The 22,890-nt window shown below is 44.8% G+C and overlaps 1 protein-coding gene across 1 annotated transcript; it reads right to left on the bottom strand.

Annotated features, from left to right (window-relative positions):
• Nucleotides 1-6,920: 6,920 nt before the first annotated feature.
• On the bottom strand, nt 6,921-21,153 carry emx3 (empty spiracles homeobox 3). Its single transcript, XM_056601029.1, has 3 exons — nt 20,484-21,153; nt 11,359-11,540; nt 6,921-7,091 (listed from the first exon to the last, which is right to left on the bottom strand). The coding sequence occupies exons 1-3, from the start codon at nt 20,845-20,847 to the stop codon at nt 6,921-6,923; spliced, it is 717 nt and encodes a 238-aa protein (XP_056457004.1). The 5' UTR covers nt 20,848-21,153.
• Between the last annotated feature and the right edge of the window lie 1,737 nt (nt 21,154-22,890).

The following is a 22,890-nucleotide window of genomic DNA, read 5'->3' as shown; positions in this document are numbered from 1 at the left end:
CAAGTCTGACCACATTGCTCTGAGTCGCCTGCACGAGCAAGAGATTTTCTCTGTGTGTGTGTGTGTGTGTGTGTGTGTGTGTGTGTGTGTGTGTGTGTGTGTGTGTGTGTGTGTGTGTGTGTGTGTGTGTGTGTGTGTGTGTGTGTGTGTGTGTGTGTGTGTGTGCGTGCAAGTGTGTGTGCCCCCATGTGAGCAGATCATTTTCAGTTCGTGAACTGAATTAAATTCCAGAGACCAACAATGTTACGTAACTTAAATACTTATTGGAAGTTCACATAGAAGTTGGACTAAATCTCTTATTTTATCCAGTGTAGATGTAGTCAACTAAACGGCTCACTGAGTTAGGAAGATGACATGTGATTACACGTAGTGATTACAGAAGAGCACCAGACAAGGTCGAGTGCTGAGCTTGATGTGTTCTTTATTTTTAATGTTGGCCTGTGGATCACCAAGGGGTAAAGCGTCTGCTATTATGTTCAGTAATTCTGTGTAATCATCGCAATCATTCTTGCTCCCAATTAAAGCATCCCACGTTTTTAATTTCTTAACAGTCATTACACTTAATTAGAGCTCTTTCTGTTGCATAAAAAAATCAACAATCAATTTCCCTTCGAGTCCTCCGGCCTGGCAGCACCCTGTTATCGGGCGCCGACCCCCTCCTCTCCCTCCGTTGACTCCCAGCGAATCAGCGGCGTCCGTGCAGGTGGCGGTCCTACCCGAAGCTCGCGGAGGTAGAACCGGCCTGAGACGCTGACCTGGGATCGGTTCCCAACTCAACCCCAGCCACTCCTTCCGCTCCAACCGGGGAACCCGTGAAACTGACCTCGGAGCGGCATCGAGGGGCCTCCTCCGCCAGCCAGAGAAGAACGAGCTCTTCCAGTCTGTAAAACGTCTTGCCAACTGCTCATTAGGCTGTCATGGAGACCTTAAATCAAACCTCTCGCACGGAGTCTGGGCATGGCAGCACCAAGGGCCTCGGCAATTTCGCCATTTCGGCTACAAATCTTGTCGGGTCGTTATTTTCAAGCCGTCACGCATCACTTGTTGGCGGATGGGGGATGCACGGCTGATCATGATGGATGCTTTTGAGGAAATCAAGGGGTCTAATAAGAGGTGTGCACCCCCCCCCCCCACACACACACACACTAACAGATCAAGAGCAAAGCAGGTTTTATTATCTCGTCCGTGACGTGAGTCAGGTCTTTCAGAAAGCTTTGTTTGCTCTGCGTGATGTCTGCAATGTAGGTTGCTATTAAGTAGTCTGTCACATCAATCACCTTTCTTTTCATAATGCCAGTTATATCAGGGCTTAGATTACCATGTGTCAAATAAAATGTAGGCCTAGTGGATAAGAGCATGAATCCCCATCATCTTATGTCTTCAATTCATCGACCGTTTTATCCCCGCATTGCACCGAGCATGTTTCGGAATGTTCGTTTCTTTATATTTGATTTTCAAACGTAAACTAACTTCACTGAAAATTATTCAACTGGTTAAATGGATATGTAGGGACATTCCCACAATAACAGCATACTTTTCCCGGTATCAAGCCACGTATCTAAGGGAACTGTCCACCCGTAAGGCTGTGTTGTAATTAGGCCTCTGTGTTTGTGTTTGAAGGAGAAAGTCGGAGAGGAGCAGGAATACACTGAAGTGGAGGAAACCCCCTCCACGAGGTATGACACTCACACCCCCGAGACACCCTGTTACCGTACACAGGGGCACAAGCACACGGACACACGCACACGCACGAACACTAGCACGCACGCGAGCACTCTCTCGCCGTCTCTGTTTCACATTCACAAACACGTGTGATAAAGTAATTGTGTATCAAATATAGATAGGCCTATTCAGTGTATGGGATCTGTAGGAGTAGCCTACTTTTATTATTTCGGATCAGTAATGCTTATAACTCCAAACCAATTGTACAAACGTTTTGTGTTTGTCGATGATTGGTTTGCTTAAGCAATTCTTCTGAAAATGCCTGAAACTTGGTGTGCAGGACTTATTTCACATGCTGAACATTTTAACTCTTGGCCCCATGAAGTCTGTCTTGATTTATTTATTCTGTACCGTGATATATATTTTTTAATCAACCACTAGTGCAAATAACCCAAATGTTTGTACACATGCTATTTGGACAGGTCTGATGAAATTATATAGGCCTACAAGGAATTTTGATTAAAACACTGCACAATTATACTGATATCAAAATGTTGCAATTCAAGCAATCACAAGTCCAATTGAGAATAAGCCAGGTTATTCAATTAACGTTATCACATAAAAGCTAAGCTAAACAATCTAATAATGTTAAATATGGTTCAAAGTCCAGTTTTTAAACCGAGAATATTCTGAATATCTAATCCGTAGCCTATATTTCAACGAGTTGTAAAGGGACGATAATGTCGTCCCTTTGGAACAACGACCATAAAGTTGTTGAGAACTTTTGCCATATTCTTTGTGCATGGCGATGCGTCCTATGCACAAGAACGCATTTTATAGAATTATATTTAATTGTATTTTCATTGGTCTATATTCCTACAATCTGCGAGACAATTTATCCCGCCGAAAGCAGTAGGGCTGACGTCATGCAGCTACCTCGGATATCGTCGACCTCAGAGGGCGGTCATTGTTGCATGGCGGTGTATGTGGGTTCTGCAAGAGACTGCTTGCGGTTTTAATATAGGCGAGGCGGCAATTATATTCCTCTCTTCGTTCACTCATTCGTCTTTCCTGATCCTAAATATGTGAATCAATATTATTTTATTGGACGATATAATAGCCTAGTATTACTACCATCAATACTAAGAGATCATAAAAAGTAGCTCTGCCAAAATGCCAATGTGCTGCTATGAAGTGGTAAGAACTATTCGGCCTATAGTCGTAGAATTCTACAACATATAGGCTACATAATAAAAGCTTTCCATATTTGTATTTCATTGTTTTAAATTGGCCAAGAGAAAAATCTATCTAGCAATGTTCATTTTGATGTTTTGTTGTAGTCACTGTTTCCCTGTGTTCGTTACGACACGTTGAGTTAAGACCAATTTTGAAGCAAGACATGATGAGCACCCAAGTGAACACTGAGCAAATATGACTCAATGTAAATCCTTCAGTCTGGTGACATGGGTCGTCAGACCAACAACCCCGCCAGCTACACACATGATTAGCTATGTTCTTGTTCTAATGTGCTACAATGTGTATCTTCTCACTTTAATCAACAAATTAAATCAAATGAGCTCTCGGCTCGCTCACACGAGTCCTTATTCGGCAGAAAACAATATTATTTTTGAACTGTGTGCTTTTAAAACTGCGGCGTTGATGAGTGTGATTGTTTAACGACAGGGTTTGATGTTAATTGCTTTTATTTTCAGCAATTAACTGGATTCGGATGATTAGGGTTGATGGCGAGAGGTCGACGCGGGAAAGGCTGCCTAATTCGCTCCGTTGAATTAACACGACGTTTTATAGCCTGCGACCCGTTTTCCACACAATAATAATATTCGCGTCATTCCACTCGCGCTCGCACCAACACACACACACACACACACACACACACACACACACACACACACACACACACACACACACACACACACACACACACACACACACACACACACACACACACACACACACACACACACATAGATACCCCCCCCCCCCACCCCAGTGATTATCGCCAAGAGGTAGGCTATAATGGAAGATCTAATTGAAGCGCAATTTGGACGAACAGGCCTATTCAATAATTGTAGGTTATGTTTGATTGGATGATTAAAACAATTGGCACCAGGTTTGAGCGTCCTTGTAAGCCATGAAATACAAAAGACGCGAGGGTCTTTGCTTGAGAAACCAACAGAGACAGAAACCACTAAACAGGTCCGAGTGGGACACGAGTCCGATTTGCAATGGGAATTTTTTTCACCTGGCGGCCATCCGGCTCCACCCTGGTCTTAAACGCTGGATCGGGGAACACGCGTTTAGAGCCAAGATGGCCGTTATGTGACTATACGGCCCACACAAAATCCACATCAGTGCATCAAGCCGTCAGTGAAATAAAGTTAATGTCGAGTTAATGAAACACGGACTTGCGTTGATCTGATAAGTGAAATGATCGGTCTTGTCTTGTTTTTAGTGCGTGCATGTTATTCTTTGTGTAGGCCTAGAAGATACGTGCGACCACAGCCTCATCCTTCTCTATCGGTGCGTTATCGTTGCTCGAGTCTCAAACCATGCGCTCGTTTGGAGAGTAACGACTCGAGTAAACGGGTTATTATTCTCTATAATAAACCAAAACACAGACAGCGGCGGCACCTGCGAATCAACAGCTCCCAGGAACCCCGAGAACCCTGAGAACCCAGACTCCGTGCGCCCAATTAGGACGCACCAACACGACTTTGCTCATACATTATTCTTCACAGTTTACGTGCATATCTGCGTATAATGAGACCGTCTATTGTAGAAAGGTGATGGGTTTATTTGGTTTCTCACACCTCTCAATAGCTCGGGGCCCGATGCATCAGCAGGTGTAAATCACGAGCCAGGAAGGTGACTAGAATTCATTTTCCGAGCGAGTGAGGAGCCCGCTGTGTTAAAGTCCCTGCAGACGAACATAGGCTACATCTTATACAGCATCACGATGACGGGAAACTTGTTTGAGAGATTCAAACCGAACCTGTAGTTTGGTGGTCGGTTCTGGAGTGGAACAGTCAGGCCTGTTAAGCCTCATGGATTTGGATCTGCTTCGTGTTGTCCTCATTTATAATTGCGCTGATTAGACTCGAACAAAGATATAGAAAAAGTGTCGATACATTTGGCCCGTAGCCTACTCTTGGCAAGAGCATTGATGTTTGTTTTAAGTGTTAATCGGGATGATCAGGATTGCACGAAACGAGAAGAGGGATGAGACAGACGGACGCTGAGAGCAGTAGTAAACAATAGACTAAACGTATGCTGCATTAAAAAACTATAGCACATTGTGATATTGATATTTGGGGATATTACTAATCCACTAATGTGCGGTTTAAGGGGATGGTTATGACAGGTGCTTTAGGAATAGCAGGTGTTTCGCCTGATGCAGGCCTCTGAGTTAGTGCCCTTCCAGAGCATACTGGCTCCCCGTCGGGTGCTAGAGACAGCTCCCTGAGCACGATGTTCTCTTTGTCTGCTCGAGCGTTGAACGCATCGCTCATCATGCCTCTCCACGTTAAGGGCCCTTTTATGGTCCCACGTTCCCGCAACGCAATGACCACGCAGACGCCTCGAAGCAGTCATGAATGGTTCTGCGTCGGGTTTTAGTAAGCTGTCCAATCACAGCCCTTGCTGCTGCGTCGCCTCGACGGAAGGTTACGATTTTTGGGCATTGCTTAGTAAAAAAAAAGGAAAACTGAATACAGAATATAATACAAACTGATTAACTGTTTGATATAGTCATATTATAAGCTGCAGAAGTATTTTATATGTTTGCCCTTATTAATTAAATATTTGATAAAGAAAAATGCCTGCACATAAGCCGTCTTTGCAAATACCGGCCTACTGGTAGTATAAAGAGATTTCAGTTTAATATTTTTTTCAATAAGTAACACGTGCAATTGTAAGAAAAACTTTCTGAGGAAAACATTTTTTTTATTTTACAAATAAAAACAAAATAATTTGCAAATATGTATCTGCCTTTGAGTTGGACGAGGGGCAATGAATGTAGTGCGTTCCTATTTTTTGCGACCAATGAAAAAATAGATTTGACTAAGAAGTGCTACATAAGGAGATTTATTTTCCAGCTGAAAATTTAAGCTGAAAATAATTTGAATTGAGGTATTTTTTTCTGATTTCATTTCGGACTTAATAGTTAGACAGAGGCACAGGTGTCTCAAATAGTCAGACACAAATATGCTGATTTGAACGAATAAATTGTACAGACAGGGGAGATAACAACACATTATGAATTATGTGATGCATAGAATACTTTTCAATTTAATCAATTTACATAAATACCAACACATGGTAAAGCCACGCCTGGGAGTTCAACACAAACGTCTAAATGAAATAGTGGTCCAAACATACATTTATAAGACGAAAAACAATGCTCAACTATATGCAGGCCTATCAAAACAACACAATAAACAGAGGAGCTGCGTGTGCTCCCAACGTGGCCGCGCATCGTGCACATTTATCCGTGATTCATCACACAACCAATGGAATGCGTTCAAGTCCGAAGTGTTTTCAACACAAGAGTTGCAATGTCTGAAAAGTAGTCTATTACTTCATCAATGTTCCAGTGACATATTTCCTCATATCCAGTGTTTCTTGGAGGGTCCTCGTTGACATATAATCCGAATTCAGCAAAAGTAGAATTGTTCATACGTTAACTGCGAGTGTCTGAGCGAAGCGATTGGAAGTCCCAGAAACTCCATTGAACTCGAATTTGAAAAAGGAATCAAACAATCTCTGTGTTTTTCGACACGATCAAAACAATATTAAAAGTGCGACAGGAGTGGGATGGCGGTGGGGGGGGCGGTATATTTTTTGCCAAACATGTAACCAAATTCTGTCATGTCGTCCTGGTCCTCGCCCGATTCATCGCGAGAGTTTCTTCATTAAGGTGAGGCTGAACATGTTGCACACGTGTGTAGCAACGTCGTTCATTAGACAGGAACTGTCGGTGAGTTATTGATGACGTGTCTTCTTGAATAACTTTGTGTGTGTGCGTGTGCGTGTGTGTATGTATGCGTGTCTTCGTGCTCTCTGATTGACAGCTTCTGTTCTTCCCCCTCTGGAAGGGTCGTTAATGTGTATTTATAATAATCTGTTTCTGTTTCTCTCTCTCTCTGTCTCCTTCTCTTGTTGCGTGCCAGTCTCTCTCTCGCTCTCCCTCTCTTTCCCCTCCCCCACTCTCGTGCCGTGTGCGGGTGTAGTCCTCGGCCCTAGTCGTCGGAGATGACGTCGATGTGGTCCGGGCTGCCCCCCTGCTGGGTGGCCACCCTCCAGCGGCTGACGTGCTGGCTGCCCTTCCTCTTCTGCTGGGCCTCGGGGGTCTCCTCCTCCAGCTTCTGCCGCTTGTGCTTCGTCCGGCGGTTCTGGAACCACACCTTCACCTGCGCACAAAGAGGGCGAGAGAGGGGGTTAACACCTGGTGCTCTCCCCACTTTATTCCATATGCATCATGGAGGGAGGGAGGGAGGGAGGGAGGGAGGGGGAGAGAGAGAGAGAGAGAGAGAGAGAGAGAGAGAGAGAGAGAGAGAGAGAGAGAGAGAGAGAGAGAGAGAGAGAGAGAGAGAGAGAGAGAGAGAGAGAGAGAGAGAGAGAGAGAGAGAGAGAGAGACAGTGTGGGAGAGAGAGAGAGAGAGAGAGAGAGAGAGACATTGTGGGGGAGAGAGAGAGAGAGAGAGAGAGAGAGAGAGAGAGAGAGAGAGAAAGAGAGAGAGAGAGAGAGAGAGAGAGAGGAAGGGGATTGATGGGGTGATAGTGGATCGATGTGATCAAAATCATGGGAAGAAGAGAAAAAACACAAGTGTGTGTGTGTTTTTGTGCTCACGCCTGTGCGTGTGTGTGTGCATGCATTTGTGTGTGTATGTGTGCGTGTTTGTGAGTGTGTGTGCGTGTGTGTGCATATGTGCGCGCATGCTTATGCGTGTGTGTGCGACTGCATGCTTGTTGTTAATATCATCATCATCCTCGTCATCATCAACATGACTACTGTACTGATGCCGCCTACAGCTGTTGTGCTGAAGCTCTCATTACATCAACAGGTCCTGCCACCGCGACAACATTAGAGCAAGGAGAACTCATCATCATGTCAGACATCCCTATCCCCGTCATCTCGCTCCATCTCTACTGGCATGGACACAAGCAAACGTTTACAACCATACACGCCTCCACATCAGGGAAACGGTCTGTATGGGACACGTTTACTGTCAAGGAAATATAGTTATTATATACTATACATATAAAGGAAGTATAATCATCATTACCTTGCCTATATGCTATATGAATGAAAGAGTCATCAAAGGGGGATTCCCAGGGACCATTCAGAGAAAAGCAGGTTCCAGACTTTTGTCTGGAACCTAGAAGTCAACTTTGTTGACTTCTATACTTCTCTTTAATTTACTTTATCCCACAGTTGCTTCCTGAACAAACTCCAGAGTGCATGATTCAATGGCCTTCTGTAACAAATAGTTCTACCCTTATTCTTCATTCCTCCTCGGAGTCATACCTTCATCAGTGTAGAACACCTCTACTAAACGACAAGACGAAACATACATCTTTTCCACTGCACCTGTTCGTATGGAAATCAGCCCCTTCAGACATCTTCTTTGCTTGCTTGTACAATCTGTGTGTTGTGATGTCAGAGCGTTAAAGTATGTCCTGTCTCTATGCAGATCTAGACTATACCAGGTAGGGATGCGTACGTTGTGGGTTTAAATCGTTGCCAGAAGCCCTGAGAGAGCGAGACGTGTAGCTCCTGGTTAAAGGCTACTGCAGTAAGGCTTCTTGTCATCAATAGTGTAGTTGAAGGACCGATGGTGCTAGCTGTGTTGCTAGAATCACTTTTGATTGGTTGGCGGTTTACTGCTACATCGACCGAGGCGCTGTAGTGGTGTCACGCAACAATGTTGTTGCTTATTCGCATTCAAATCATGTGGTTCTCCACTCAAAGATGAAAGATGCTGGGTTTCGATCCCCGGTTTTGAAAGCCTCACCTCTAGTCAGAGTTGACGTAAAGATCCCCTATACCCTATATTACCTAATGGAATGAATCTTAAGTCATTGTAAGACACAATGATAAAAGCTTTAAGTCTGCTGAACGACTAATTAGTAAAAAGTGAGCATCTGGAACTGGAACAATCTTTAACTTCCTGAGAGTGATGGGGCAGGTGTAATATTAGTGAACGCTCTGTCTCCCTATGACTGTGATATTTACTATGAGGACTTGAGAAATGTTTGTGCGTGTGTGTGTGCGTTTGTGTGTGTGTGTGTGTGTGTGTGCGTGTTTGCTTCTCATTCCAGTGCAACCCGCCATTCAGTATATCTCGTTGCACATTAAAATCAGGCCTTGGGCAAGATAAACAAATTGACAGATTATCAGGCGACCGCTCCCGTCTAACTTCAGTGAACGTGATCAGGACAATATGGCAGGGTCTGTTTCTCCGAACCACTTGATAATACTTAGACATGACACATTAATAAACACACACGCACACACACACACAAACCCATGCATGCGTGCACAAAGCCACGGGCTAGGGGAGGGTCCATTTACAGAAAACGCTGAAATCCCAAGGCGGTCCATGATTACTATTAAAACCTTTTAATTTGCAACAATTATTAACCCTTGATCGTTCTGTGCATGTCTGTGTGTGCGTGTGTGAACTGACAGATTGACTGATGACTGTCTCTGCCTTTCACTGTGGAATGAGCTCATAAATAAAAATTGGCGGGCCAATTACATCACTCGCCTGGTTGTGTGTTCTCACATCGCCGTGGCGACTGCATGACAAACACCGTCAATCACGGCTGGCGTCGTTGACTCTGACTAACTGCCGACTCACTCTGTCTCTCTCTTTCTCTCTCCCCTTCACCCGCTCTCTCCTGTCTCTCTCACCTCTTTCTTTTTATCTCTCTCTCCGTCTCCTCTCTCTCTCCCTCTCTCTCTCTCTCTCTCCCCGTATCCCCCTGTCCTCCTCGTACCTCCCCCTCTCTCTATATCTGTCTCTCCCTCTCTCTCTCCCCGTATCTCTCTCTCTCTGTCGCTCCCCCTCTCCCCCTCTCTCTTTCTCTCTCTGGAATGCAGCCATACCTTGACTTCAGCGTGGGGTTGGCCTATTAAACGCTGCCGTCGACTCTTAATATAAACTGTTAGGAGGGAACAAAAAGAAACCAGTGCCCAGAGGCGGGATCTGTCCTGTCAGTTGCACACATGCTGTTGCTCACAGGGCTGTCAATCACAGAGAATGATAAGATCTGTTGGTTGATTTATATGTCGTTTTGAAATGTCATCTTTGTTTAAATACTGTATGAATGTTGTACAGGATAGTCTAGAGCAGTGCGGGCTACCGAGCCCCACAGTAATTGGTTCAAACCCAACACAGTAGGCATCCTGGAGCAAGAATGCCAATACCTGCTCCTCAATGACCAAATTAAAACCATACTGAAGAGTAGAGAGGGTTATAGCTAACAGCTTTGGATTTTATTTGCCTGTGTGTGTGTGTGTGTGTGTGTGTGTGTGTGTGTGTGTGTGTGTGTGTGTGTGTGTGTGTGTGTGTGTGTGTGTGTGTGTGTGTGTGTGTGTGTGTGTGTGTGTGTGTGTGTGTGTTTTAGAGTACGGGTGTATTTATTCCTCTGTTTGAACGTGTCTGTATGTGTGTGTGTGTGTGTGTGTTTCTGACCAAGTGTGTGTGTGTGTGTGTATTTGGAGGGGTATATGTGACTGTGTCTGTTGGAGTGTGTGGTTACAAGAGTACGGGTGTGTTTATTCTTCTGTGTGGGTGTGTTTGTATGTGTGTGTATCTGTATGAGTATGCGTGTGTGTGTACGTGTGACTATGTCTGTTTGAGTGTGTGTGTGTGTGTGTGTGTGTGTGTGTGTGTGTGTGTGTGTGTGTGTGTGTGTGTGTGTGTGTGTGTGTGTGTGTGTGTGTGTGTGTGTGTGTGTGTGTGTGTGTGTGCGCGCGCGCGTATTACTGTGTGTGTGTGTGTGTGTGTGTGTGTGTGTGTGTGTGTGTGTGTGTGTGTGTGTGTGTGCGTGCTTGTGTATGTGAGTGATTATGTGTGTGTGTCTGTATGAGTATGTGTGTGTGTATTACTGTGTGTGTGTGTGTGTGTGTGTGTGTGTGTGTGTGTGTGTGTGTGTGTGTGCTTGTGTATGTGAGTGATTATTTGTGTGTGTCTGTATGAGTATGTTTGTGTGTGTGTACGTGTGACCATGTCTGTTTGAGTGAGTGTGTGTGTGTGTGTGTGTTTGTGTGTGTGTATTACTGTGTGTGTGTGTGTGTGTGTGTGTGTGTGTGCGTGCTTGTGTATGTGAGTGATTATGTGTGTGTGTCTGTATGAGTATGTGTGTGTGCGTGTGTGTGTGTGTGTGTATTACTGTGTGTGTGTGTGTGTGTGTGTGTGTGCTTGTGTATGTGAGTGATTATTTGTGTGTGTCTGTATGAGTATGTTTGTGTGTGTACGTGTGACCATGTCTGTTTGAGTGAGTGTGTGTGTGTGTGTGTGTGTGTGTGTGTGTGTGTGTGTGTGTGTGTGTGTGTGTGTGTGTGTGTGTGTGTGTGTGTGTGTGTGTGTGTGTGTGTGCGCTTGTGTTTGTGAGTGATTATGTGCGTGTGTCTGTGCGGGTCCACCGTGCGGTGGTCATTCCCCTCACCTGGGTCTCGGTGAGACAGAGGCCGCTGGCCAGCTGCTTGCGCTCGGCGCCCACCACGTAGTGGTTCTTCTCGAAGGCTCGCTCCAGACGCAGCAGCTGGGAGGGCGAGAAGGCCGTCCGGATCCGCTTGGGCTTCCGGGAGAACGGACCGTGGAGCAACATGTTCTCAGGGCTGTCCTCACCTAGAGACACAGAGAGAAAAGGGAAACTGCTGAGTTTGAATGAGAGAGAGAGAGAGAGAGAGAGAGAGAGAGAGAGAGAGAGAGAGAGAGAGAGAGAGAGAGAGAGAGAGAGAGAGAGAGAGAGAGAGAGAGAGAGAGAGAGAGAGAGAGAGAGAGAGAGGATGAAATAATAGTCGTAGCCATGGGTTCTAATTAATCCACACACACACACACACACACAGTGTCACACGCAAGCACACAGACAGACAGCCACAAACAGAGACACACAAAGGCTCTGGAAAGCAATACAAACAATGGCTTATTATGCCGTATTTATACTATACACTGCAAAAACATGATTCCCAGAATGGAGAACTGTTTGAAATGCTAATAAAGAGTAAAATAAGGGTGCTTCATGTGAGTCACTGATACACATTGTAAAATTGTACATTAATTATGTTTTCAGCAGGGACACACCTATCCCAGCCGGATGTTGCTTAGTGTGGACCGAGGAATGTCTCATGAGCTTTAAGGGTTGGGAAAACCTGCGTCATTGCATGTGTGCATGTCGACTATTGCACCATCGGTAGCCCTAGAGCTTGGCGTTTTGACTGACGGGCCGGAAGGAAATGTTTAATCATTTCTATGTCGAATCGGACAATGATGAATGCATTGTGAAAGGAATGCACGTTAACATTATAACTGAATGTTTCTTGGACCACTATCTTTATCATTTGCCACTGTACTAATCTGTTATTTGATTGGTCTAGTCTTCCTCTGTGGGAGAGTTATTTGTTTTAATTTTAACGCGCGCACACACACACACACACACACACACACACACACACACACACACACACACACACACACACACACACACACACACACACACACACACATACCAAACACACACACACACACACACATACCACACACACACACACACCAAACACACACACACATACCAAACACACACACACATACCAAACACACACACACACACAAAAACACACACGTACAATCACACAAAACTCCACTCTAGACATGCTGTTGCTTCTGTGGTTCTCTGGCCATTGGCCAAGAAAGAAAGCAAACCGCTTGTTGTTCCATTGGATTATGGGGTCATTATTATGACGTGTGTCAACATATGTCCATTGTGTGCTCAAGGATCTAAAGCTGATCCACTCATGCAATAGTTGATTCTCGAAGAAGATGTTTGCCATGCAAACTAACAGCCCCCCGTAACAATAGACAGAAGATAAGCCCGGCTTTTAGGTTGATTTCAATGGTCGCATTCGCTATTGACTGAATAGCAACCACAACACACCCTTTAAAACGGAATGATATTATTTTTTGTTAATGCGATTTAACAGTCTGAGGCAATGGAAAATATTATTAATTATATCAATTAAAGTTTATTTTAAAAATTTGATATCCTAAGAGTAATTATAACAAAATGAATAATATCAATAAAATAACATCCTCATTATCATTATTATTGTAGTATTTTTAATGGATGCCATATGCATAACAATGAATACAGAGGGTTAGATAAATATAGAATAATAAATAATTGATATACATTCAAATAAATATATTTATTTAATGTTCAAAATATAAGGAAATAAATCTAATGATAGAATTAAAAAAATTGTACAAGGGTTCTCTCCACCACAGTTGATAAAACATGATGTTGAGCAGTTAAGACCTTAACTTAACCGGTTTACCTGTATTCTAGGTGGCATTTCCCATCTACATTTCAACGCTGGATTTAAATGGTATTTTTCTATGTCACTATTCCAGCCAATGCTGTCGCTCAAAAGCTCCAAGGGAGAAACCTCACAGCTCTTCCAGTGAACGTCTCGCTCCACCACCAACGGCGACGCCAACGGCCGGACCAATCCCAGCTCGGGTGCCTTGCTCATGGATGGAGGTATCAACCTTACCATCGTGCGTCATGGTTTCTACCACGTGTTGACCAGTGACCACAGAGAGTCACGGTTGAGGATGAGAGACACCTCAACCCGTCAGTACCATAGGTCACAAACATGCAAAATCCTAAACATAATTTTTTCCAAACTTTTTAGAAAGTACTATTAGGCAAATATGATCGCATGTACCCATCTTTGATTTCATTCAAAACAAGCGGCAGGACCAGTGTCTTCCTCGCCATCTGCATTGTGTTCGGGACACGCGACAGCCCTACTCATCACTTTTTTTCTGACCGTTTATTGAAATCTCACCCAGAAAAAAACATATTTTACATAAGCAAATACAAGCGCCATCAATACATCCCGACCACTGTATGAAAGGTTGCACATGGGCTGAAAGGATGGGACTTAAACAGAGCTCTCTCCAGACAACCGCACACACGTCTACGCAAATTGGGTCCATGCCGGCCTGCTGGCCAGCGGCTAAACACCCCGGCCTTACATCTAACCAATCTCCATCGATATTCATATGCAAACTAAACGGTGGATTACACTGCATGGGTGACTGATGGAGCGTATGAAAGGTGGATTAAGAGAGAGCTGGGGGGAGGTGGGGGGGGGGGGGGGGGTGGAGGGTCAGATGGGGCTCCCAGGTGGTGTTCGGCATGGGCTGATTGTCATATCAACTGATGCTCAGGTCCAACTGTGTGTGTGTGTGTGTGTGTGTGTGTGTGTGTGTGTGTGTGTGTGTGTGTGCATGTGCGAGTTTGTGTGCACGTGTGTGTTTGATTGTGAGTGAGAAAGAGTGTGCACAAAAGATTGTGTTGGTGTGTGAGTATCGGTGTTTGCTTCTGTGTGAGTGTACGTGTGTGTGTGTGTGTGTGTTTCCGTGTGTGAGAGTGTCCCAGTGTGGGTTTGTCCGTGTGTGGGTCCGTGTGTGTGTTGGTCCGCGTGTGACTGTCCCTGTGTGTGTGTGTGTGTGTGTGTGTGTGTGTGTGTGTGTGTGTGTGTGTGTGTGTGTGTGTGTGTGTGTGTGTGTGTGTGTGTGTGTGTGTGTGTGTGTGTGTGTGTGTGTGTGTGTATGTCCATGTCCCTGTGTGAGTGTGTGTGTTTGCAATTTGAAAAGTGTGAGCAATTCAGATTCAGGTTGCAACATATATTTATGTAACAAATGGGGGATATAAACTAATTGACCAACACACATTTATAAATCCATAAGCAGTGTGATATAAAATATGCTACATCCATAATCCAACTACCAGAATCTCAACACACAACCCATGTGCTAATCAACTTTTCCTTGAAGTCCCCACAGCCCAGAAATGCACAATAAGCATCCAAATAAAGTGCTTTAAAAATGTATTCATTCAATTAAAAACCAAATTGGTCCTGGAGAGTCAAGCATAAATCTGTCAATCCCCCCTCGCGCTCCCCCAGGGGGAGACCAAACGTTCCCCTCCAGACCCCGTAACCCTTCGCTGCCAGAGAGCAGGTCACAGCAGAGCGTCTGTGTTTATTTACAAGGCTAACATAAGGAAGGTGCACACAGCAAAATGTATCTCGCTCAAAAACTACCCTCGCAATATCAACTGCCCTCTTGCCTTGTGTGTGGGTGTTTGTGTGTGTCCTTTATGTTTGGGCGGGGGGTTTAGACAGTAAAGGGTGAGTTGTTGTGCGTTCAGTTTGGGCCGTAAATGAATCCTCACTATTGCTAAAGAAGAGGAGCCACACGCAGAAGCAATTTTCACATTTTTTGCATGTCTGCAAATCAGCTTGTGAGTGGCAAACCATAACACAATGAAAGAGTGTGTCAAGCTGCAGGGAAACCAACAAAGAGAGACAGATAGAGAGAGAGAGAGAGAGAGAGAGAGAGAGAGAGAGAGAGAGAGAGAGAGAGAGAGAGAGAGAGAGAGAGAGAGAGAGAGAGAGAGAGAGAGAGAGAGAGAGAGAGAGAGAGAGAGAGAGGGAGAGAGAGAGAGACAGAGAGGGAGAGAGAGAGAGAGAGAGAGAGAGAGAGAGAGAGAGAGAGAGAGAGAGAGAGAGAGAGAGAGAGAGAGAGAGAGAGAGAGAGAGAGAGACAGAGAGAGACAGTGGAGAGGCGAGATGGAGAAAGAGTGGTGGTTTTTCATTGCTTTGTATTTCTCTTTTTGACTTATGCCTCTGATCTAATATCTTGTCAGCATCATTCATTAGTAAGCAACAGAAAAAGCTATCACAAACAAACATATCACGGGTACGCAAACTGTCCCACTGAGCAATGCTTAGGCAACCAAACACATACTCTAGAGTCTAGAGTATGTGTCTCGTGTCTTGAGTCTAGACAAACGTGCCCAACTCTGTTGTACAACTCTTATTAATGCCGGCCGGCCGGCCGGACACACACACACACACACACACACACACACACACACACACACACACACACACACACACACACACACACACACACACACACACACACACACACACACACACACACACAGATAAATACACACACAAGCACATTCAGAAACAATAAAAATTATCTTTCATGCCAATACAGGATTTATTTTGAAGAGGGGGAGAAGGACAGCGACGGAAAAAGAGAGCGAAAGCGAGCAAAGAGAGAGAGAGAGAGATAAAGCAAGAGAGAGAGAGAGAGAGAGAGAGAGAGAGAGAGAGAGAGAGAGAGAGAGAGAGAGACTGAGAGAGAGAGAGAGAGAGAGAGAGAGAGCGAGGAAGCACAAATCTCCTGTCAAGGAGCTTGTCAGTGTCAAGCTCCCTCAGCTGCTCTGCTGAGGAGCCTTTGAGCTTCACAGAGTGCAGACGACGGAGAGCCCACCGTCACATGGGAGGAATGTCAACAAGACCGGCCGCCAGCGCTGGGGCCCGCGAGTGATGAAAACCAACACAGTGCTAATGTCTCTCGCCCGCCGGGGGTGAGCCTGACCATTAGGAGGAGGAGGGGGGGGGGGGTGAGGGGGGCGTGGCCCAGCACTGTCCCGTAGGACCGGTAAGACGCCCTGCCTGGGTCGGGGGGGGGGGGGGGGGGGACAGAGGAAGGGAGAGGAGATATGGGAGCTCTCATTAATGGGTGTTTATGGGGGTGTTGTGTTGATGGATGTTTGGGTGGAGTCATGGGCTGTAGTGGAGGTTTAGCGGGGGTGGTGCATTGGGGTGTGAGGGTGGTGCATTGGGGTGTGAGGGTGGTGCAGCGGGGCTATGAGGGGGATGTAGGGTGGTGATGGGGTGGTGTGACGAGGCTGGTGTAGCGGGGTATGAGGGTGGTGCAGCGGGGCTATGAGGGTGGTGTAGGGTGGTGATGGGGTGGTGTGACGAGGCTGGTGTAGTGGGGTGTGAGGGTGGTGTAGCGGGGTATGAGGCTGGTGTAGCGGGGTATGAGGGTGGTGTAGGGTGGTGATGGGGTGGTGTGACGAGGCTGGTGTAGCGGGGTGTCATGGCGGAGTCGTTGGGTGCTGGAGGGAGTAGCGTTGTTATGAGGGTGGTGTGCAGGGCTGTTAGGGTGGTGTAGTGGGGTTAGGCTGGTTATGAGGGAGGGGTGTCAGCAGGGGCCGGTGGTGTTGAGGGGTGGGTGGAGGAGTTGGGGGGGCAGATGGCTCGGCTGCGTCTCTCCACCGCTCCCCAGAAACAGTTAAACAAGCCCGGTCCTGCTGCTTCAAAGGGAATAGGTGTGTGTGTGTGTGTGTGTGTGTGTGTGTGTGTGTGTGTGTGTGTGTGTGTGTGTGTGTGTGTGTGTGTGTGTGTGTGTGTGTGTGTGTGTGTGTGTGTGTGTGTGTGTGTGTGTGTGTGTGTGTGTGTGTGTGTGTGTGTGTGATTTATTTGTATGTTTGCATGTCTACGATGCAGGAGAAAGTCTGAAATGTTCCACACGCCTCACAACAGATGCCAGTTATAAACATGGCAGCAATTTGCACTCCCAAATTCAAAGGAAAGTAAAGGAAAAATAAAGTAGAATAATAAGGCTGGGTTGCTTGATGCAGCAGTGTTTACCATCGGTTCATCGCCACCTGTTAAAAAAGTACTGTAATTCTCTAGAGGATATATTTTATATATACAGGCCCAGATATATGTGTTGAAAGCTGTTATTATTATTAGACCTAGCGTTCTAAAAAAAATTATCGGTTCGAAACAGAAACGGTCCATTAAACACGCTGACGCGACGGGTCCCGGATACTATTATATACTTAACCCTCCCAGGTCAGCAAAGCAGAGGTGAGGTAATGACTCCGTGGGACGCCCACCGCTCCGTGACTGCTGTCACCCACTACCACGTAATGAATAAAAATGTGTCTGTTCTAAAGACGACGCGTGGGAACACACGGGAAGTGGAAATGAACAGAGTGTTTGCGTGTGTGTGTGTGTGTGTGTGTGTGTGTGTGTGTGTGTGTGTGTGTGTGTGTGTGTGTGTGTGTGTGTGTGTGTGTGTGTGTGTGTGTGTGTGTGTGTGTGTGTGTGTGTGTGTGTGTGTTTGCGTCATAGCCTATGTGTTCTTATTTGAACGGTGTGTGGCACTTTTGTGCTCGTTTAGGCTACTTTAGTGTTGGTCTTTGTGTGTTGGGTAGCGTAGCATATATTGCATTTTGGTTAGCGTCGCAATTTTGAGTTGCATTGTCGCTGTCTCTCTCTCTGTCTCTTTCTCTCTCTCCTCAACCCTTATATTTTGTTTTTCTTAATTTCTCTCCATTTAATCTCTATATCGTCTTATTTGTGAAAAGGAGTAAAAAGATCTGACCAATCAAACCAAAGTGCTGTAAAACCTTAGCAGCGTAAAGGCTTCCTGTGCTTCAGACTGCTGGCTGCACGTGAGTTTACTAAGTTTTACTAGAGAGACACATTACGCAATTGACCTGTAAGCACTGACGTAAAAATCAACCAAAAGTACCCCCCGCCCCCCATTATGTATGTTCGCTTGTTTGATGGTTTTGGCCGCAAGTTTTTGGATGTTCTGGATAAACACTTGTGAGCGAGGCAGGTCATGGTATTTGATGTGGAAACATAGGTCTGATCGTTGTTTTTATCTTATTTTATTTTTGCAAGAGACAAACACAAAATATAGTTTTATTCATAAAGTCAATGGTATAATGTTACCAATTATTTATTTCTAAAGTCTTGTTTGTCCTTTTGACTGACTAAATTACAGTACAAATCAACGAGATCCACATGTGCTTACAATTCAAAACGAATTAAATATTTCATGCAATTTAAAGTAATGAAATAATAATTGTTTACCAAACCAATACTCGTAATAAATTCTAACTTAAAGCCAGAGGCTATAATAATAGTAGGCTAATATGCTATGGCATTACGCAGATTACAATGATGATCTTTACACAGACGCATAATAACATACGAGCCTCTATACGAGCGGGAATTTTGTTAAATGTCAATAAACATATATCATTTTTATTTATATGCCTAAATAATAAAATGGCTGTTTCATGGTTACACATTAACATTTTTTATTGTTTCGTTTTGTACCATGGCTGTTTTCGTTTGTTTTCGAAATAGATCAAATTTTCCTGCAACTTATAGCCTATTATGTATTTCATATTAACGTTCATTAACATAATGGTAATTCCTTAAAAACAAACAAATTTAAAGTTATTTTTGATTAGGTATATATTTTTAATACATTGATTAACAAAAATCTTAAAAAAAATTACAATTCTTTTATTTATATTTTCAAAATAATTTCAACGCATTGATTCATTTATTTGTGTTCATTATTATTGATTATCATGAACGTAAATTGATCACACATATTCAGTCAAAGGAACTTTGATACGTCGTCTCAAAGTGGAAATATCTGACTCTATAAGATCAATTTCACTCCTGCTATAAAACACGAGCATACAGTTATCCACCTTGTCTGCTGGAGGTCCCACGAGGATAAGAGATCCCCTTGTGCCAATATATATTAACAGACATGTATTCGCCTGTCCGCATGTTTCTCGACCCCATGGGTTCGGATCCCCCGGTGTTGAGGTTAGATCCAAGGGGAAACGGCCCTTTTGCAAAGATCAACCAGAATCAAGTGTCAGTCAGTCGGTTGCTCGGGTTCCCTTCGCATAAACCTCTAACATATGACCCTGTTTAGTTCCAGTACTGCTTGTTAATTGGGCATGTGATATAGGCTAAATCCTGCGTATTATTGAGATTGTCCCACTGTCTAACGAATTGCTTCGCTCAGGTTTCATTCAAATTATTGAAATATCTCCATTTTCATTATTCGGACCACGATTTACGAGGTATAGTTTGGTCTCTGCAAAAAATAACAAAGCGATGCCTTGTTTATTATTAATGTCCGATAGCCTTTCATTTCCGACTTATTAATCTCCGAGGTTCGCGACTCAATCCCCGGGTCAGCGTTGAGACATCAACAGATGAATCCGTTTAACCAGCACACAAATAAACCTTCAATATAAAAAAAGAGAACTGGATAAATAAATGGTAGGCTAGTTGTTGTAATTTAACTTGAGGGACCCATGTCTGGATTTTATTTGTATGGGAAATGTGCTTTTCTTGTCATTGAAGGGGCACATTTGCAATTGTCCACCTATGCTAATAAACTAAGCCGCAATCAAATGGACGCTACTGTTTTTGTAACTAGTTAGGCAATATTCCTTTTCCCTCAAACCCTGCATCTTAATACTATTTTAAAATAACCTCGTTTCGACAATAGCAATCTTTCTCTATGCGACTAGAAAGCCCTGCAAAATGCCAAGCATGTAAACCGTGACCCAGACCCGCTGTCGGAGGCATAATAACATTCAATAACTCTAAAATGTCCAAATACGCATGCATCATATAGCCTATGCCTTTCAAATTATTATTTAATCAAAACGCCTCATCCACGGGGCAGACTCTTGTAGGCTTCTCACAAACTAGAGCCAAAAACTGCTTATTTTTTAAAATAGAAAATGGCATTTTTTTATTGTCACCAAATGAGCTACGGCAAACCACACAATTCCCACCCATAAAACGTCTAATCTATAGTGTTTACTACGACACTGGAGTGGTCCGGTCGGGTTACCTGGGAATCTGTGGCCCAGGAACTTGTTCCTCAGGACCCAAGGGTAGAAGTTCAGCGCGTCTCTCTGATGCGGACTGAAGAAGGTCTGTGAGGGCATCTGCAGCGGGTGCAGCGGCAGGCCTGAGTTCTGCGTGTGCGTCCCCGGATCCTGGAACATCATGTCGGGACTGGGGTAGATGCTCCTCCCGGAGTTCTGGAAGCAGGTCCCGAAGGGAGCGGAGTGGATGGACTCTGTGAAGCGTAGCGCCGTCGGCCGGATGGGTTCATGTTCCCCGGCCGGAGAAGCGTTGTTGTTGCTCGTATCCTTCCCCACCAGAGACTCTATGGTGAAACACTTCTTATTGCTGTGCTGAAACATGGTCATCACTAGAGGTGATGCAGACAGAAGTCCGAAGGGATGGGGTTCTAACAGGTGATTATTCTTAGGAAGGCTCGTGGTCAAATAGATGTCCGATATAGAAGGCTACAACCTTCCCGGGAATTCCATGACGCGGAGTCCTCTCGCGTGCCGAAGTCCGTGCGCCACTGAAACGGACAACTTTCATCCACACCTTCCACGTGTGAGATATGTTGTACTTTTCTCTATGTCCGAGACAACGTAAACAAAATCTGAGACATCAATATCTCACGAGAAGCGTGTGCCACTGGGTTCGCGTAAATCAACCCACTCGCTGAAAGGGGAGACGTGAGGCGGAAATCAGGTTTGGATTGGCGACACACACACACGCACAAACACACGCACACACACAGAAGAACGGATGCTCTCTCTCTCGCCCTTGAGAAGCACGTTAGGAGTCCGCTGCTGCTGTCGGAGAGTCCCTGAGCTCTTTGGGCGAGGGCTTGTCACTCAGCGCACTCAATACCTGCCCTCAACCGCCGGTGACAGAGGTGTGGTGAGCATGCGCAGATGCGCGCCCGTGGGTCCGCTGACAGCCATTTTGTTAAGTAAATGACGGCGGATGTAAATTATGATGATGATGATGATGATGATGATGATGATGATGATGATGATGATGATGATGATGATGATGATGATGATGCTTCAGCTAATAATGAGGTCATTCAGAATAATTAAGCCAATAGGGTTTAATAGAATAATTAGATGTCAAATGGAAAGATAGATGGATGGATGGATGGATGGATGGATGGATGGATGGATGGATGGATGGATGGATGGATGGATGGATGGATGGATGGATGGATGGATGGATGGATGGATAGATAGATAGATAGATAGATAGATAGATAGATAGATAGATAGATAGATAGATAGATAGATAGATAGATAGATAGATAGATAGATAGATAGATAGATAGATAGATAGATAGATAGATAGATAGATAGATAGATAGATAGATAGATAGATAGATAGATAGATAGATAGATAACTTATAGTTCCGATATTAGGCATCTTGAGTTAACGTTTTTTTTTTTTTATGATTTTACTTTGCTGAACTTTTGAGCATTTCTTTCTGATGCATTCATTTTAGACTTCGTATTTAACACTTTTTTATTTATTTTTCTAAATATATATTTTTAAATGTTCTTGTCAAAAGATATATTTTTGCAAAATAACATTGCTACAGGTGGCTGCAAGTGTATGACCTGACGGTCTTCGTAAAAGGTGATAAGTCGAGTTCTCTCAATGTTCTGGTCCTAACCGCCTACGCTGAATGCTACCGCTAACGCACATGCTACGACTAATGCTCTCTCTGTCAGAGTGGTACACTGTGGGTGCTGAACGACGCGTCAATTGACACAGAACAAGACAACTGACCCCCAAGGGTCAAAGGTCAGCCGTTGGAGGAAACCAGGGAGCCTGATGAATAGAGGAGTGCCGCCCCCCTTTCTCACTTGAAGTCCTGGCTCCCGTGTGAAAAAGAAGGGGGAGGAGAGGTGAGAGCGAGGGAGACGGAGGGAGGGAGAGAGAGAGAGAGAGAGAGAGAGAGAGAGAGAGAGAGAGAGAGAGAGAGAGAGAGAGAGAGAGAGAGAGAGAGAGAGAGAGAGAGAGAGAGAGAGAGAGAGAGAGAGAGAGAGAGAGAGAGAGAGAGAGAGAGATACAGAGAAGGCTTGCCTAACTGTCCCGTCTGGGATCAAGAAAAATATATTTATATTCTATCTATTAGACACAGCAGGATCCATGCAGTCCCCCCTCCCAAACCAACCATCCCTATCATTCTTTCACTCCCATGTCATTTAGCAGAAGCTTACATCCCAAACAGACATGCATGGACTTCAGATATGGCCTCAAGGACCAGCTATAGGGGTTTGGGGGCCTCGTCCTCCAGGATGCCTACAGGCCAGGTGGCGGGTCACGGGGGATCCAACCCGCGACCGTTGGGCTGGGAGTCAAACACCCTCCCCCGCTGGAGGCTTCCCTCCACAATCTGAGCTCCTGGTGATTTC

This window comes from Gadus chalcogrammus, chromosome 10 (genome assembly GCF_026213295.1).
Source record: "Gadus chalcogrammus isolate NIFS_2021 chromosome 10, NIFS_Gcha_1.0, whole genome shotgun sequence".
Taxonomy (NCBI): Eukaryota; Metazoa; Chordata; class Actinopteri; order Gadiformes; family Gadidae; genus Gadus; species Gadus chalcogrammus.
This window is presented reverse-complemented; position numbering and strand designations above follow the sequence as displayed.